The sequence below is a fragment of the Bufo bufo genome, chromosome 3, assembly GCF_905171765.1.
Source record: "Bufo bufo chromosome 3, aBufBuf1.1, whole genome shotgun sequence".
NCBI classification, from domain to species: Eukaryota; Metazoa; Chordata; class Amphibia; order Anura; family Bufonidae; genus Bufo; species Bufo bufo.
Window position 1 is genome coordinate 157,456,202 of NC_053391.1, and position 19,343 is coordinate 157,475,544.

General features: G+C 45.8%; 1 protein-coding gene across 1 annotated transcript in view; it reads left to right on the forward strand.

Moving 5' to 3' along the window:
* Positions 1–18,772, forward strand: part of LOC120994867 (acetylserotonin O-methyltransferase-like) — a 393,295-nt gene extending 374,523 nt beyond the window's left edge. The window contains exon 8 of the mRNA XM_040423734.1: positions 18,304–18,772. Coding sequence (XP_040279668.1) covers positions 18,304–18,515 — 212 coding nt within the window. The 3' untranslated portion in view covers positions 18,516–18,772. The remainder of the gene's footprint in view (positions 1–18,303) is intronic.
* Positions 18,773–19,343: the final 571 nt, after the last annotated feature.

The following is a 19,343-nucleotide window of genomic DNA, read 5'->3' on the forward strand; positions in this document are numbered from 1 at the left end:
ATATATTTATTTAATACTTAATCATTAGGAGAAATAAAATGGCCGCCGTCCTATCAGTACACACAAAACCTGTCCTAATCACACAGGAGGACAAGTTACTTCACCACAATGAGCCATAGTGCTTCCTTATCCTCCTCTTTGCTCAGCTTGTCAGAAATCATGATCCTGAATACAGGTGAATCTCTGTGGGAATGGAGATGATGAGGAGACATAAGAGGAAAGTGAGGTGTGGCTAATAAGCAGCAGCACTTGTTTACAGTTTCCATTACCACAGCCCTACATTACCACTGCCTGTCCTGTCCATCCTGTCTGTACTTCATGTCTTCTAATGAACTAAATTCCCCAGAGATTTAGCTAAAGTTCTTATCATCTGTATTTAGGATCATAATCCCTGACAAGTAGAGAGGAGGAGGAGGCAACTCTTTACCTCAGTGTTGTAAAGTAACTTGTCCTCATGTGTGATCAGGACAGGTTTTGTGTTAACTAATGGGACAGTGGCCATTTTTCTTCCCCTGATGATCGCTCCCCAGACAAAACGAGCCATTACAAATAACAAAAGGTATTTGAAAATATGTTTATAATAAAGTAATAGTTAAGTATTTTCATTGTCTTAATTCCTGGAGCCTTTAAGCCCATGGATGCACTGCTGAAGGATTCTGAAGAAAACATTCTCCATTCCCATTTCTTTTAGGCAGTGACATATGCAGTATTGAAGGGATGCGTTCATAGGTTTAAATATGTAGGAGATACTACTAATTAATTGCGCCCTACTGTATAGATACAAAATGTTTCATATGGTAAACTACAAAGTACTAATGCAGTGTACTCAAAATCAACACCAACATTTCAGAAATAAATTCAGAAAGTGAAATAATACTTTCACATGGGGTACATTTAACCACTTCCAGACACTGCTTTTACTTTCCTGACAGACTAATTTTGCAAATCTGACCTGTCACTTTATGTGGTAATAACTTTTGAATGCCTTTACTTATTCAACCGATTTTGAGACTGTTTGAGAGTTTGTTTCAGGTTCACAGATTTTTTCAAAAAGTTTTCTTCAGATCCATGTCAAATCTACCTCCAATTTCCCTGAAAATTGGTATATAACACCCTCTAGTCTCCTAGGACTCAGATTTTTGTTTTTTTAAAGATTTTCTCTTTTTCTATGATTTTATTTTTTGCTTTTCTCCCTAAGCTCTTGAACACAATGACAGCAATAGCAAAAAATGTCAAAGTGACATTGATATACATAGTTTTGGGTAAATGCATGGTTGACAGTGTTAACAAAGAGTGTATTAAAAACACATTCATATTCCAACAACTTCCCAAAAGTGTCCCTTAGGCCGAATACACACGGCCGTGTTCCGCGGCCGAGAGCGGTCCGTGGTAAGCCGGGCTGGATTCCTGTTCAGAGCATTGGTTGCTATGACGCCGTGCACTTCATGCCGCCGCTGCACTACAGTAATACACATAGCAACCAATGACGCCGTGCGCTCCTGCTCTGAACAGGAATCCAGCCAGCATACCACGGACCGCTCTCGGCCACGGAACACGGCCGTGTGCATTCGGCCTAATAAGGGGCAGGTGGTGGTTAAACACACACGGTGCGATGGGAAAAAAACAGAGGCTTGTAGGGTCCAGAACTTATGCCTTAACAGGATCCCAAGATACCGCCCTGGCTGCACTCCAGAAAAATGTAATTTAGGCGAAGGTGTAAAAGTGTACCACATTTACAACTAAGGCCTTAGGCCTCATGCACACGACCATTGCGGATCCGCAAAACACGGATCGCGGACAGCATAACGGACAAGAATAGGACAGGTTATATTTTTTTGGGAGACCACGCAACGGAGCAATGGATGCGGACAGCTGCTGTCCGTATCTTTTGCGGCCCCATTGAAGTGAATGGGTCCGCATCCAAGCCGCAAAAACTGCAGCTCGGATGCGGAACAAAACAATGGTCGTGTGCATGAGGCCTTATTCATGTTCAGTCAGTGATTTCATCTGTGATTTTAAGCCAAAACCAGGTGCAGGTCTAAACACAGAACAGGTACAGATCTTTCCATTATACCTTATCTCTCTGTAGCCTCCACTCCTGGTTTTGACTTACAATCAATGATGAAAATCACTGACCAAAACACTGACTGACGTGTGACTAAGGCCTTAGGGCCCATTCACACGAGCGGATCCCGTGCGTGGAATCCGCTGCGTGAAAGAGAGCCAAGCCCCATCCCGGACAGCAGAGACACGGAGCATTAACATGATTGATAATGCTCTTTGCCTCTCTGTGACCTTTTTACTACAAAATCACAGTGACAATTTTACCTCCCTGTGATTTTGTAGTAAAAATATCACAGAGAGGCAGGGGTGTACATAGAAATCATGGGGCCCCATAGCAAAACTCAGAATTGGTCTATGGGGGGGGGGGGGTTGAAGTGTATGGGAAGCTACTGTGAGGTAAATAAGCTGTGAAAAGGTCTGTGTGTATATACAGTATATATATATTCATACACACACACACCAGCACAACTACTAACTCCCTGCTACACCCACATAACACACATCGCTTTAACCAGCCGTCAGCACCCTAGTGTGACCCCCTCTGCAGCTCAGCGTGTGATCGATTAGATAACGGTCATATAGAATGTGCAGTGTGCGGCGTGGAAATCCCAACAGCTCATGGAATTTACACTACCTTGCAGGCCAGGGCTCTCCAGGTCACTGGTCGGAGGTCAGGAAGTTAGAGCCATGAAGAGCTGCTAACCTTGCCGGGCTCTCTCTCTCTCACACATAGTGCTCTGCTGCTGTAGCGATACTAGACAGGGGAAGCAGCAGAGGACAGCACAGGAAAGGATTTGGTGGGTGGCTGCAGGGCCAAGGAGGAAGGGAGACGTACTTCGATTGGAAAGGGGGTGGGGCCAATCAGCCAGCCCAGGCCCCTCAAACTCCCGGGCCCCATAGCAACTGCGTGGTCTGCCGCTATGGGCGGTACACCAGTGCAGAGAGGCAAAGAGCATTATCAATCATGTTAATGCTCTGTGTCTCTGCAGTCCCGGAGAGGGCTTTGGCTCTCTTTCACGCAGCAGATTCCACATACGGTATCCGCTCATGTGAAAGAACCCTTAGTGGTATGGCAGAAACTAAACCGCCAAAAACTTGGCCAAGTGGGAGTTCAGCTAATTGCTGGTTTAGGCTACTTTCGCCCTAGCGTTTTTGCTGATTCCAGCATGGCTCAGCATGCATCTGTCATGAACTCTATTGAAAGTCAATGGGGGACGGATCTGTTTTCTATTGTGTCAGATTGTGTCAGAGTTAAACGGATCTGTCCTCATTGATTTGCATTGTGGGTCATGATGGATCCGTCTTGCTGCGGTTTGCTCTACAGTATGGAAACACAACCAAATGGAACGGAATGCTTTTTGGAGCATTCCATTCTGTTCAGTTAAGTTTTGTCCCCATTGACAATGAATGGGGACAAAACGGAAGCGTTTTTCTCCAGTATTGGGATCCTATGACGGATCTCAATACTGGAAAATAGAAACGCTATTGTGAAAGTAGCCTTAAGAATAGTTTTCTCATGGCCATATATTCCCTTATAAATGCCTCAAGATGAATCAGAGGACAAGGAGAAAGAGTCTGAGCAGGAGAAGAAGCAGCTGATAATGATGACAAGGACACAGTACTGCTTGGGGATGTGTATGTCCTGTACCGGGGTGGGCTCCCCAGGATACAGCGAATTCACGAACGAGGAAGACCACAAATGCTGGAAACACACAAATCAATTTACATACACCCAGCCAGAAGGCTGAGACCCTTGTATTGTACAGCGGGGGCGCTCCAGTGGATGCTGGAGGTAAGATCAGTATTTTACCTACTGGCGGGCTCAAATAAAACAGCCACGCCTTACCTGTTATTGCACTAAAAATAAGGAACATCTGTTTGGGTTCGTGGTGCGGGCTAGCCTGCGGTGCAGCACAACAGCTTACAATCTCATTATACTCTATAGTGTTCCCCCTCCAATAACTGGTCATGTAGCACGTGCCTGAATATTTCTTCTGAATTCACGCTACCCTGGCTTGAGTTTGTGGTGAAGCTTATCAGCTCTCCGGTGTGAACAGAAACGCTAACTAACTGACTTCAGGCCTAGTCTCAGTCTCTAGAATTCTAGGCGCCAACATTGTAATGAGGTGCATGCACAATCAGTCTTACCAACCCGGGTCTGCTCTGCATCAGCTGGTGACTGTGAATTGAACAAAGGCTACTCCAAGAAGCATGCGGTACCGCAGTGTATGTTACTTTCCTCTTCAGCTCTTATCAGCGTTCCTGGCTGCAATTCTCCTTCCTCTGGACAAGATCAGGGTCATGGACACGATCAGCTCCACTTTGCTGCAGCTCTGGTCACATTAAAAGCAGTGTTGCTGTGCTTAGGAACAGCGGCATCTTGTGGCCAAACAGCAGAATGTCAGTCCAGATCATTTAACTTCATTTACACAAACACAGTGTTCCCACAATGAGAGCTGTTTCCTCATCTCACAGATGCGGGCTGACTGTCACAAAGAAGACCAGGAGAAGGAGGACAAACTTGTTCTGAATGAGAATGAGAATGCTAGCAAGTTCTATTTTCCTCATGCCTCATGTGCTGCAATAAAGCCCTGGTACCTATGTTTGTGTTTAAATACTGTGGGGATTCACTCTGGTAGGCAGGTTAGCGGACGTAGTATAGAGGCAACCACAAAGTTTTTAACTTTAACAGTTCAGTGTTTATTCACACAGAAGCCAAAACAAAATGACAGTTCACAGTCTTGGTGTTCATTCACACCATGGAATGTCCACAGAACAAAACATTCACCTTGTTAGCAGTTTTTCATCAGCGGTCCCCATCAGGCTTTAGGGGCCTGTTTTTCAGCATGCGGCTCTCAGCCCTTTAGCACAGCACACATCTTCAGATCCCAAAACACAGAGACCCCACAGCTTCACTGTGAGATAGAGGACAGTCCACCACACCTGACAGTGCTGACTGCTTTTTATAAGCCTCCCAAGACCCGGCCTGGAACGTGGGGAGCAGCAACCCACCCAGCACTTTGGCTACTGCTAGTAAGAGCTGTCCCGGATCAGCTTTACAGCCATACTAACCAGCTGAAGTGTCAGACTGCAATAATGACATTTCAGGGGGAAAAAACAGCTCTGACCTCACCGAGGCCAGGAACCTCAGTGACACATACCGCCCATCAATGACGACCCCTTGTCTCTTCCTACATACCTCCCCCTTTTGTTCAACCCTGAGGGGGTGGACACACATTAAACAGTGTACTCGGGACAGGGCATTCGTGTTTCTTAGTAACCTGCCTGCCCTGTGTTCCACCGAAAACTTGAAATTCTGCAAAGACAGAAACCACCGGGTGACCCGGGCATTTCTGTCCTTGGCCTGGCTCATGCATTTTAGAGGGGAGTGGTCGGTCACCAGATGAAACTTTCTCCCCAACAAATAATAGCGGAGAGACTTGAGTGCCCACTTGATAGCCAGGTACTCTCTCCACTATACTATACCTGGTCTCTTCTAACCCTATTGCACACTTTTTTGGGTTAGCGGTAGTGTTGAGCGAGCATGCTCGGCCGAACTGCTGTTCGGCTCAAGCATCGCTGTGCTCGGCAGCCCGAGTGCTCGGCCGAATACTTCAGGTGCTCGAGTACAATTTAATACAATGGAAGAAATCCAGGCACCCCTGTTCGGAAGAGAAGAGGCTGTCTGGTTCATAAAAAAAGGTTAGAAATTTATGGAAACCCCTTTAACCACCTCAGCCCCCCTAGCTTAAACACCCTTAATGACCAGGCCACTTTTTACACTTCTGACATTCAGTATTTTCACCGTTTATTGCTCGGTCATGCAACTTACCACCCAAATGAATTTTACCTCCTTTTCTTCTCACTAATAGAGCTTTCATTTGGTGGTATTTCATTGCTGCTGACATTTTTACTTTTTTTGTTATTAATCAAAATTTAACGATTTTTTGGCAAAAAAAGTCATTTTTCATTTTCAGTTGTAAAATTTTGCAAAAAAACGACATACATATATAAATTTTTCTCTAAATTTATTGTTCTACATGTCTTTGATAAAAAAAAAAAGTTGGGGTAAAAAAAAAATGGTTTGGGTAAAAGTTATAGCGTTTACAAACTATGGTACAAAAATATGAATTTTCGCTTTTTGAAGCAGCTCTGACTTTCTGAGCACCTGTCATGTTTCCTGAGGTTCTAGAATGGCCAGACAGTACAAACACCCCACAAATGACCCCATTTCGGAAAGTAGACACCCTAAGGTATTCGCTGATGGGCATAGTGAGTTCATAGAACTTTTTATTTTTTGTCACAAGTTAGCGGAAAATGATGATTTTTTTTTTTTTTCTTACAAAGTCTCATATTCCACTAACTTGTGACAAAAAATAAAAACTTCCATGAACTCACTATGCCCATCAGCGAATACCTTGGGGTGTCTTCTTTCCAAAATGGGCCCAAATGTGTGGTAAGTAGTTTGAAATCAAAATCTGTAAAAAATGGCCGGTGAAATCCGAAAGGTGCTCTTTGGAATGTGGGCCCCTTTGCCCACCTAGGCTGCAAAAAATTGTCACACATGTGGTATCTCCGTACTCAGGAGAAGTTGGGCAATGTGTTTTGCGGTGTCATTTTACATATACCCATGCTGGGTAAGATAAATATCTTGGTCAAATGCCAACTTTGTATAAAAAAATTGGAAAAGTTGTCTTTTGCCAAGATATTTCTTTCACCCAGCATGGGTATATGTAAAATGACACCCCAAAACACATTGCCCAACTTCTCCTGACTACGGAGATACCACATGTGTGACACTTTTTTGCAGCCTAGGTGGGCAAAGGGGCCCACATTCCAAATAGCACCTTTCAGATTTCACCGGCCATTTTTTACAGATTTTGATTTCAAACTACTTACCACACATTAGGGCCCCTAGAATGCCAGGGCAGTATAACTACCCCACAAGTGACCCCATTTTGGAAAGAAGACACCCAAAGGTATTCCAAGAGGTGCATGGCGAGTTCCTAGAATTTTTTATTTTTTGTCACAAGTTAGCGGAAAATGATGTTGTGTTTTTTTTTTCTTACAAAGTCTCATTTTCCACTAACTTGTGACAAAAATAAAAGCTTCCATGAACTTACTATGCCCATCAGCGAATACCTTGGGCTGTCTTCTTTCCAAAATGGGGTCACTTGTGGGGTAGTTATACTGCCCTGGGATTCTAGAGGCCCTAATGTGTGGTAAGTAGTTTGAAATCAAAATCTGTAAAAAATGGCCGGTGAAATCTGAAAGGTGCTCTTTGGAATGTGGGCCCCTTTACCCACCTAGGCTGCAAAAAAGTGTCACACATGTGGTATCTCCGTACTCAGGAGAAGTTGGGCAATGTGTTTTGGGGTGTCATTTTACATATACCCATGCTGGGTGAGAGAAATATCTTGGCAAAAGACAACTTTTCCAATTTTTTTATACAAAGTTGGCATTTGACCAAGATATTTATCTCACCCAGCATGGGTATATGTAAAATAACACCCCAAAACACATTGCCCAACTTCTCCTGAGTACGAAGATACCAGATGTGTGACACTTTTTTGCAGCCTAGGTGGGCAAAGGGGCCCACATTCCAAAGAGCACCTTTCGGATTTCACCGGCCATTTTTTACAAATTTTGATTTCAAACTACTTACCACACATTAGGGCCCCTAGAATCCCAGGGCAGTATAACTACCCCACAAGTGACCCCATTTTTGAAAGAAGACACCCCAAGGTATTCGTTGATGGGCATAGTGAGTTCATGGAAGTTTTTATTTTTTGTCACAAGTTAGTGGAATATGAGACTTTGTAAGAAAAATATTATAATAAAATAAATCATCATTTTCCGCTAACTTGTGACAAAAAATAAAAAAATTCTAGGAACTCGCCATGCCCCTCACGGAATACCTTGGGGTGTCTTCTTTCCAAAATGGGGTCACTTGTGGGGTAGTTATACTGCCCTGGCATTCTAGGGGCCCTAATGTGTGGTAAGTAGGTAAATGACCTGTGAAATACGAAAGGTGCTCTTTGGAATGTGGGCCCCTTTGCCCACCTAGGCTGCAAAAATGTGTCACACATGTGGTATCGCCGTATTCAGGAGAAGTTGGGCAATGTGTTTTGGGGTGTCATTTTACATATACTCATGCTGGGTGAGAGAAACATCTCGGCAAAAGACAACTTTTCAAATTTTTTATACAAAGTTGGCATTTGACCAAGATATTTATCTCACCCAGCATGGGTATATGTAAAATGATACCCCAAAACACATTGCCCAACTTCTCCTGAGTACCAGATGTGTGACACTTTTTTGCAGCCTAGATGCGCAAAGGGGCCCACATTCCTTTTATGAGGGCATTTTTAGACATTTGGATCCCAGACTTCTTCTCACGCTTTAGGGCCCCTAAAAAGCCAGGGCAGTATAAATAACCCACATGTGACCCCATTTTGGAAAGAAGACACCCCAAGGTATTCAATGAGGGGCATGGCGAGTTCATAGAATTTTTTATTTTTTTGGCACAAGTTAGCGGAAATTGATTATTTATTTATTTTTCTCACAAAGTCTCCCTTTCCGCTAACTTGGGACAAAAATTTCAATCTTTCATGGACTCAATATGCCCCTGGCATTCTAGGGGCCCTAAAGCGTGAGAAGAAGTCTGGAATATAAATGTCTAAAAATTTTTACGCATTTGGATTCCGCGAGGGGTATGGTGAGTTCTTGTGAGATTTTATTTTTTGACACAAGTTAGTGGAATATGAGACTTTGTAAGAAAAAAATTAATAATTTCCGCTAACTTGGGCCAAAAAAATGTCTGAATGGAGCCTTACAGGGGGGAGATCAATGACAGTGGGGTGATCAATGACAGGGGGGTGATCAGGGAGTCTATATGGGGTGATCACCCCCTGTCATTGATCACCCCCTATAAGGCTCCATTCAGATGTCCGTATGTGTTTTGCGGATCCGATCCGTGGATCCGTAAAAAACATACGGACATCTGAATGCAGCCTTACAGGGGGGTGATCAATGACAGGGGGGTGATCAATGACAGGGGGGATGATTAATGACAGGGGGTGATCAGGGAGTCTATATGGGGTGATCACCCCCCTGTCATTGATCACTCCCCTATAAGGCTCCATTCAGATGTCCGTATGTGTTTTGCGGATCCGATCCATGTATCCGTGGATCCGTAAAAAACATACGGACATCTGAATGCAGCCTTTCATGGGGTGATCAATGACAGGGGGTGATCAATGACAGGGGGGTGATCAGGGAGTCTATATGGGGTGATCATCCCCCTGTCATTGATCACCCCCCTATAAGGCTCCATTGAGATGTCCGTATGTGTTTTGCGGATCCGATCCATGTATCCGTGGATCCGTAAAAAACATACGGACATCTGAATGCAGCCTTACAAGGGGGTGATCAATGACAGGAGGGTGATCAGGGAGTCTATATGGGGTGATCACCCCCCTGTAAGGCTCCATTCAGACGTCTGTATGTGTTTTGCAGATCCGATCCATGTATCCGTGGATCCGTAAAAAACATACGGACATCTGAATGCAGCCTTACAGGGGGGAGATCAATGACAGGGGGGTGATCAATGACAGGGGGGTGATCAGGGAGTCTATATGGGGTGATCACCCCCGTCATTGATCACGCCCCTGTAAGGCTCCATTCAGACGTCCGTATGTGTTTTGCGGATCCGATCCGTGGATCCGTAAAAAACATACGGACATCTGAATGCAGCCTTACAGGGGGGTGATCAATGACAGGGGGGTGATCAATGACAGGGGGGATGATTAATGACAGGGGGTGATCAGGGAGTCTATATGGGGTGATCACCCCCCTGTCATTGATCACCCCCCTATAAGGCTCCATTCAGATGTCCGTATGTGTTTTGCGGATCCGATCCATGTATCCGTGGATCCGTAAAAAACATACGGACATCTGAATGCAGCCTTTCATGGGGGTGATCAATGACAGGGGGTGATCAATGACAGGGGGGTGATCAGGGAGTCTATATGGGGTGATCATCCCCCTGTCATTGATCACCCCCCTATAAGGCTCCATTGAGATGTCCGTATGTGTTTTGCGGATCCGATCCATGTATCCGTGGATCCGTAAAAAACATACGGACATCTGAATGCAGCCTTACAGGGGGGTGATCAATGACAGGGGGTGATCAGGGAGTCTATATGGGGTGATCACCCCCCTGTAAGGCTCCATTCAGACGTCTGTATGTGTTTTGCAGATCCGATCCATGTATCCGTGGATCCGTAAAAAACATACGGACATCTGAATGCAGCCTTACAGGGGGGTGATCAATGACAGGGGGGTGATCAATGACAGGGGGGTGATCAGGGAGTCTATATGGGGTGATCACCCCCGTCATTGATCACGCCCCTGTAAGGCTCCATTCAGACGTCCGTATGTGTTTTGCTGATCCGATCCATGTATCAGTGGATCCATAAAAATCATACGGACGTCTGAATGGAAACTTACAAGGGAGTGATCAATGACAGGGGGGTGATCAGGGAGTCTATATGGGGTGATCACCCCCCTGTAAGGCTCCATTCAGACGCCTGTATGTGTTTTGAGGATCCGATCCATGTATCCGTGGATCCTAAAAATCATACGGACATCTGAATGCAGCCTTACAGGGGGGTGATCAATGACACTGGGGTGATCAATGACAGGGGGGTGATCAGGGAGTCTATATGGGGTGATCACCCCCTGTCATTGATCACCCCCCTGTAAGGCTCCATTCAGACGTCCGTATGTGTTTTGCGGATCCGATCCATGTATCATTGGATCCGTAAAAATCATACGGACGTCTGAATGGAGCCTTACAAGGGGGTGATCAATGACAGGGGGGTGATCAGGGAGTCTATATGGTGTGATCACCCCCCTGTAAGGCTCCATTCGGACGCCTGTATGTGTTTTGCGGATCCGATCCATGTATCCGTGGATCCGTAAAAATCATACGGACGTCTGAATGGAGCCTTACAGGGGGGTGATCAATGACAGGGGGTGATCAATGACAGGGGGGTGATCAGGGAGTCTATATGGGGTGATCACCCCCGTCATTGATCACCCCCCTGTAAGGCTCCATTCAGATGTCCGTATGTGTTTTGCGGATCCGATCCATGTATCAGTGGATCCGTAAAAATCATACGGACGTCTGAATGGAGCCTTACAGGGGGGTTATCAATGACAGGGGGGTGATCAGGGAGTCTATATGGGGTGATCAGGGGGTGATCAGTGGTTCATAAGGGGTTAATAAGTGACAGGGGGGTGTAGTGTAGTGTAGTGGTGTTTGGTGCTACTTTACTGAGCTACCTGTGTCCTATGGTGGTCGATCCAAGCAAAAGGGACCGCCAGAGGACCAGGTAGCAAGTATATTAGACGCTGTCATCAAAACAGCGTCTAATATACCTGTTAGGGGTTAAAAAAATCGCATCTCCAGCCTGCCAGCGAACGATCGCCGCTGGCAGGCTGGAGATCCACTCGCTTACCTTCCGTTCCTGTGAACGCGCGCGCCAGTGTGCGCGCTTTCACAGGAAATCTCGGCTCGCGCGAGATGACGCGTATTTGCGTTGCTGAGCGCAGGGCTGCCACCTCCGGACCGCAATCCTGCGATAGGCGGTCCGGAGGTGGTTAAAATGGTTTGGAAACAGCATTAAGAGGATAGCTGGATGCGTCTTAGACTCCAAATATGTATGACATACAATAGACAACCACACAAAGGCTATATGCTAAAATCCAGGTATGTGCAAGCCATCAATCTATCTATGAGAGAGATAGCAGCCTTGTGCACTATGAGATATTCCAAAACAGCTCTCATCTGACTGAGAACCAGTAAACCTCAAAGTTATTTTGCATCTGTTGGATGGCTTGGGTGGACCTGCACACCTAGATCAATATCATTACGGCGACAAAAAGCTTTCTGATTGTCCTAACATAATATTCAATAACCTTTCTATACAGTTTTGTCATGTAAAAACTCATTTGCATAAACATAGGCATATGGGAAAGACATGCAAATAAGCAGAATCTGCCTTGTTTTTCAGCTGTCATAAGACAATGAAAACCAATAGATGGCGCTATTGAGTTATGAACAGCGCCATCTATCGGTTTCACAGTCTTATGACAAGAGTAGACTAATAGTTTAGTTAGAAGGCTATGAAACCAATAGATGGTGCTGTTCATAACTCAATAGCGCCATCTAATGGTTTCATAGTCTTCTGACAAGAATATTAGACTATGAGTCTTATGACAAGCTTATTAGTGTAGCTTTTTGCATGGAAAATTTGCAATAAAAATTAGCGATTAGAATATTTGCGATCTACACCAGTATGATATCTGACACTTGGAGAGCTGGGAAATAACTCAGTGATAAAAGCTGACACTGGGAAAGTTGGGTAATAACTCAGTGATGATATCTGACACTCGGAAAGCTGAGTAATAACTCAGTGTAGATCGCAAATATTTTAATCGCAAATTTTTATTGCAAATTTTCCATGCAAAAGTCTACACTATTAAGCTTGTCATAAGACTCAGTCTAATATTCTTGTCAGAAGACTATGAAACTAATAGATGGCGCTATTGAGTTATGAACAGCGCCATATATTGGTTTCACAGTCTTCTGACAAAACTACTAGTCTACTTTTGTCATAAGACTGTGAAGCCGATGGTGCTGTTCATAACTCAATAGCACCATATATTGGTTTTCATAGTCTTATGACAGCTGAAAAACAAGGAAGATTCTGCTCATTTGCATGTCTTTCCCATATGCCCATGTTTATGCAAATTAGTTTTTACATGACAAAACTGTATAGAAAGGTTATTGAATATTATGTTAGGACAATCAGAAAACTTTTTGTCGCCCTAATGATATTGATCTAGGTGTGCAGGTCCACCCAAGCCATCCAACAGATGCAAAATAACTTTGAGGTTTACTGGTTCTCAGTCAGATGAGAGCTGGTTTGGAATATCTCATAGTGCACAAGGCTGCTATTGTAACGTATGCTGGCTGTTATCTGTCTCATGGATAGATTGATGGCTTGCACATACCTGGATTTTGGCATATAGCCTTTGTGTGGTTGTCTATTGTATGTCGTACATGATAGGAGTCTAAGACGCATCCAGCTATTCTCTTAATGCTGTTTCCAAACCATTTTGATGGGTTTTCCATTAATTTCTAACCTTTTGTTATGAACCACACACCCTCTTCTCTTCCGAGCAGCGGTGCCTGGGGTTCTCCCATTGACTTCAATTGTGTTCGGTAGAACACACGAGCATACCGATGTGTTCGGCCAGAGCACCCGAGCACACAAGCACTTTAGTGCTCGCTCAACATTAGTTAGCGGTTAAGCCAGCCTTCCTAAGGAAGTTCACTACCGCCTGTTCTTTAGGTAGGTGACTTTCCCAGTCGGTGCTGTGGATAACGATATCGTCCTGGTACACCGAAGCGTACCGACGATGTGGACGGAGTACAATATCCATTAGCCTTTGAAACGTGGCGGGAGCGCCATGTTGACCAAAGGGTTATACATTGTACTGATACAGCCCTCTGGTGTGATGATAGCCATTTTTTCCTTGGCAGCCTCAGTCAAGGGTACCTGTCAGTACCCTTTGGTGAGGTCCATCACAGAAAAATACCAGGCTTGGCCTAACTTCTCAATAAGCTCATCCACTCAGGGCATGGGATATGCTTCAAACTTGGAAACCTCATTATTTTGCAGAAGTCGTTACAGAATCATAATGTCCCGTCCGGCTTGGGTATTAAGACTATCGGACTGGCCCTTTCACTTTTTGACTCCTCGATGACACCTAGCTGTAACATCAGCTGTACTTCTTCCAAGATGGCTTGTCGCCATGCCTCAGGTACCCGGTATAGTTTTAATCGGATTCTGGCCTGAGGCTCAGTGACAATGTCATGTCGGATGATAGAAGTGCGTCCAGGGAGGTCCGAAAACACATCCGTGTTTCTGCTGACGAACTCCCTGGCCTCCTGAGTCTGTTTTGAGGAAAGGTTGTCAGCAATCTTTACTGTGGCAACTGCTTGCCTCGTATCAGACCGCGGGACTGGAAACTCTACCCCCAGAAAACCCAGCCGGGGATTGTTGTCCGTACTGGTCTCAGTATATTTCCACGGTTTCAACAAGTTTACATGGTACACCTGCTCCGGCTTTGTCTCCCCGGGCTGGAGTACCTTGCAGGTTACCTCCCCAAATTCAAGCACTTCGTAGGGACCCTGCTACCTAGCCAGGAACTTACTGTCCACCATCGGCACCAGAACCAAAACCCGATCTCCCGGGTTAAAATTCTGAACCTGAGTCTGGCGATTATAGACCCTACTCTGGGCTCGCTGGGATGCCTCCATATGTTCCCTAACCAGCGGCAACACTGTCCATATCAGCTCTTGCATTTGAGTGACATACTCAATCACACTTTTATGCGGTGTGGGTTGTTGTTCCCACGCCTCTTTGGTTATGTCCAACAACCCATGCGGATGTCGGCCATACAGCAGTTCGAAGAGCGAGAACCCTGTAGAGGTCTTGGGCACCTCTCACACTGAAAACATAAGATAGGGCAGCAGCAGATCCCAATCCCTTCCTTATTTAGACACCACCCGCTTTAACATGTTTTTCAAGGTTTGATTAAACCTTTCTACCTGGCCATCCGTTTGCGGGTGATAGCCCAACGTCCGCAACTGTTTGATCTGTATTAGTTTACTGAGTTCCCTCATGACTTTTGATATAAAAGGGTTCCCCTGGTCGGTCAGAATTTCTTTAGGTAGGCCCACTCGGGAAAACATCTCCACTAACTCTTTGGCTATGAGTTTGGCCGAGGTATGTTGCAGCGGCACTGCCTCCGGGTATTGAGTGGCATAGTCCAGGACTACCAAGATGTGTTGGTGCCCTCTAGCGGACTTTGGTACTGGGCCTATGAGATCCATAGCGATCCGTTCGAAAGGAACCTCAATAATCGGGAGAGGGACTAGTGGACTACAGAAATGTGGCTGGGGGCTGGTTATCTGGCAGGTTGGGCAAGACTTGCAATACTCGTCCACCTCTCTGAACACACTGGGCCAGTAGAACCGCTGTAGAATCCAGTCCTGCGTTTTCTGTTGTCCCAGGTGTCCCCCAAGAACATGTTGGTGGGCTATCTCAAACATGAGCTTGCGATACGCCTTGGGCACCACCAACTGTTCAATATGCTCACCCCGTAGTTGATTTACCCAATACAGCATCTCCTGTTGAACCACAAAACGGGGAACATAGACTCGGCCCCCGGATGTTGCGGCTCTCCCTCAACTACTACCACATTTTCCCAGGCTTGAGATAGAGTCGGGTCCTGGTGCTGTGCTGTACCAAAATTATCTCCAGAGACTTGAAGTCTGCCAACTCCGGACCCGGCGGAAAGTCCTCCACGTCTCCCACCATCACACTTAACAGGGTTGTCTCCCCCTTTTCCACCGAAGTGGCGGTCACCCCTACCGCTGGCCCTTTGGTCTCAGGTTCCCATGGTTCTGGTCTCCCCCCTGAGCTGGGCCACTCTGCTAGGGTTATCCCTGTCTCATGGGTATTGGTGACTCTCACCTCAGGCCACAGTGACAGGAAACCGGGGAAGTCTCTCCCAATTATTAGTTCATAATGTAACTTTGTGGTGACGGCCACCTCATGAGTCCACCTGCCGGCCACCGTGGATAGACACACCAGGGCGGTGGGATAGTCCTTTAAGTCTCCATGGATGCATACAACGCCGACTTATCGATCAGTATACTGTTGTCTATTGTCTCGGGGGTACCGGTTGCACACAACCTCCTGGCATACATTGAGGGGCCGTAGCCAAAGTTAATGTCCATGGGTTCCCCCCAATGGTGACAGTTTGCCCTTATGTGACCAGGCTCTTGACACCGCCAACAGTCCAGTGGAGCTGGGTCTGTAGAGAATATATCCCAAGCAGGTTTTGTTGGCAATAGCCGCCTGATCGAGGGTGGAGATTTCCAGGGTTTAACTAACCCCCTCCCCAAAGAACCCCCCTGTAGATTTCTGGTGGCCTCATAGCACTCCACCAGGTCGACCATCTCTAGGGCATTACCAGGAGACACCTAGCCGATCCAGTGCTGAAGAGTGTACGGCAAAGCCCTCCAGAACACATCCGCTAACAGACGGTCCAGAATAGCATTGCAACTCAGTACGACAGGCTGCAGCCATTTTTGCAACCGTTGTAGCAGATCATAATTCTGCCGTCTGACGGGTTCAGCCGGGTTAAATTCCCACTGATGCACCTGCTGGGCCCGGACCAACACATTTACCCCCAGTCTTGTCAGAATCTCACCTTTTACGGTCAGGTAGTCGGCCGTTTGCACATCTGGTAAGTCAAAAAACACCTGCTGGGGTCCGGATGCCAGGAAAAAAAAACAGCTCTTACCTTACTGAGGCCAGCAACCTCGGTAACACATATCGCCCATCAATGACGACACCTTGTTCCTTCCTACAATACCCAGAGCTGAATTTAATCCTGCAGATCTTGCATATGGCTGTGGTTTTGTGTGCCTTCCTTCTGGAGAACAAACACTGTACTGGAGTTGCTTGCACAGAGCAAAGGGCAGCCGAGCTTGGCCTAGGTCTGTCACATTTTCAGCAGGCGCCCACAGTATCAGCGAGATGACTACAATAGAAGCAAATGTGGCTGTGCCATTTCTTTTGGAGGTTTTTAATCCACCGGCATCTGAGTTATCACATATGCCAGCGGATATATCAGGGGCCCGACTAATAGTAGCAGCCGAGTCCCTACTATTGATTGAGCAAGCTCAACTGCTGTGCAGCTCACCATAGATGTACGGCACTCACTTCCCACTGCACGGTACATTTATAACACGTGTCATGAAATAGTTAAAAAATATTTTACTTATTTTTAGCCATTTTTATAGACAAGCTTCACAGTGGATACAAGCTGCACACACAGTTCATACAGTGGATACAAGCCACACAACTTACTGAGTGGAGACATGCCACACACATATAGCTCATACAGTGGGCATATGCCACACACATACTGCTCACACAGTGGGGACATGCCACACACATGCAGCTCACACAGTGGGCACATGCCACACAAACAGTTCATACAGAAGACACATGACCCACACACAGAACTCACACAGTGGACACATGCTACAAATACACAGCTGTAACGGTGAGCACATGCCCGACACTGACACGCCAGGTCTCCAAATGCGTTCATACCTCAGACCAGACCCAAAACTTAAATGGAGTCTGTCACCTCCACATGGCCATATTCGGTGATTACATTGTCCTATAGCACACCTATACATGAATGTAATAGTACCTTTGTCTTACACTTGCAGAAGCTGGAAAAATGAAGTTTAATTTGTATGCAAATGAGCACTCGCAAGTGCCCAGGGGTGGCGTTCACTGTGTTGCAGTCCAGGCTGCTCTGCCTTTTTTCATTGTTTCCCCGCCCAAGCCTCTGCATATGTCCAACCCTCTTATTCCCTTGCGTCATCCTTTGGTCTGGCCGAGATCCCGCACCTGCGCACTGCCTCGCCGTGCCGGGGCATGCGCACTACGATGCCCATTGTGGGCACGGCATCGCTTTAACTACTGCGCCGGTGAACGGCGCGAAACCAGCGGCAAGGGGGCGTTCGCCGGCGCATGCACAGTAGCTAAAGCAATGCCGTGCCCACAATGGGCATCGCAGTGCGCATGTCCCGACCCAGTGTGGCAGTGCACAGGCGTGGGATCTCGGCCGGACCGAAGGATGACGCAAGGGAATAGGAGGGCGGGCATATGCAGAGGCTGGTGAGGGGAAACAATAAAAAAAAGGCAGAGCAGCCTGGGCTCCAACACAGTGAACGCCGCCCCTCCGCACTTGCGAGTGCTCATTTGCATACGAATTCAACTTCGTTTTTCCAGCTTCTGCAAGTGTAAAGAAAAAGACAAAGGTACCATTACATTCATGTGCGCTATAAGACAATGTAAGCACTGTATATGGCCATATGGAGGTGAGAGACTCCCTTTAATCCAGACCCCAGAAGAGGACCATAAATTAAACCAGACCTTTAAATTGATCACACTCCAGATCATCAGACAGGCCAGAAAATAAAAACCACAAAGAAAAAAATCAGAACGTCGCATGGTTCTTTCTTACAATTGTGACAAATAATCACCACTGTTTTTTTCTCTTGGTAATCATTAGGTGGTGGAGTGCTGATAGTTGAACTCCTTCTAAATGAAGACAAAAGTGGCCCGGTGTTTTCCCAGTTGTACTCACTATGCATGTTGGTCAAGACAGAAGGCAAAGAACGGACACCATCTGAATATACCAAGCTCCTTACAGACTGTGGCTTCAGGGACATTAAAGTCAAAGCAACCGAAAAGTTGTTTGGTGCAATACTGGGAAGAAAGTAGATCCAAGTGTCATTGTCTTGCGAAACTGACTACAGTTTATTACAAATCAGTCATTTATTATGTTAATGCTGCATCAATATCACAAGTAATGCTATTTTATACTTTCACGCTTTGCTTTTTAGACTGAAACATATTCTAAACTTTCTAATGTCTTTTCATTGTATTAAAATAACTGATAGATGTGTTTTAAGGGTACTTTCACACTAGCGTTATTCTTTTCCAGCATTGAGTTCCCTCCTAGGGGCTCAATACCGGAAAATAACTGATCAGTTTTATCCTAATGCATTCTGAATGGAGAGCAATCCGTTCAGGATGCATTAGGATGTTTTCAGTTCAGTCTTTTTGCCTTTTCATTACGGAGATAATCCCACAGCATGCTGCGGTTTTATCTTCGTCCAAAATTCTGGAACACTTGCCGGAATGCCGGATCCGGGATTTTTTCCCATTGACATGTATTAATGCCGGATCCGGCCCCGAGTGTTCCGGCAAAACGGATTCGGCATTGCAGTCTGCGCATGCTCAGACCGCAAAAATGTAAATAAAATAAATGCTGAATCAGTTTTTTCAGGATGCCACCGGAGAGACGGATCCGGCATTTCAATGCATTTGTCATACGGATCAGTCTGACAAATGCCATCAGTTTGCATACGCTTTGACGGATCGGCCAGGCAGTCCCGGCGACGGAACTGCCTGCTGGAATCCTCTGCCGCAAGTATGAAAGTACCCTAAGCTGGATTTCTTCACGTTTAAAAAAATTAATAAATATCCACAATTGTTTTAAGTTGTAGATCATACATAACTAATTAGCAACAGATTGGATGGGTAGAT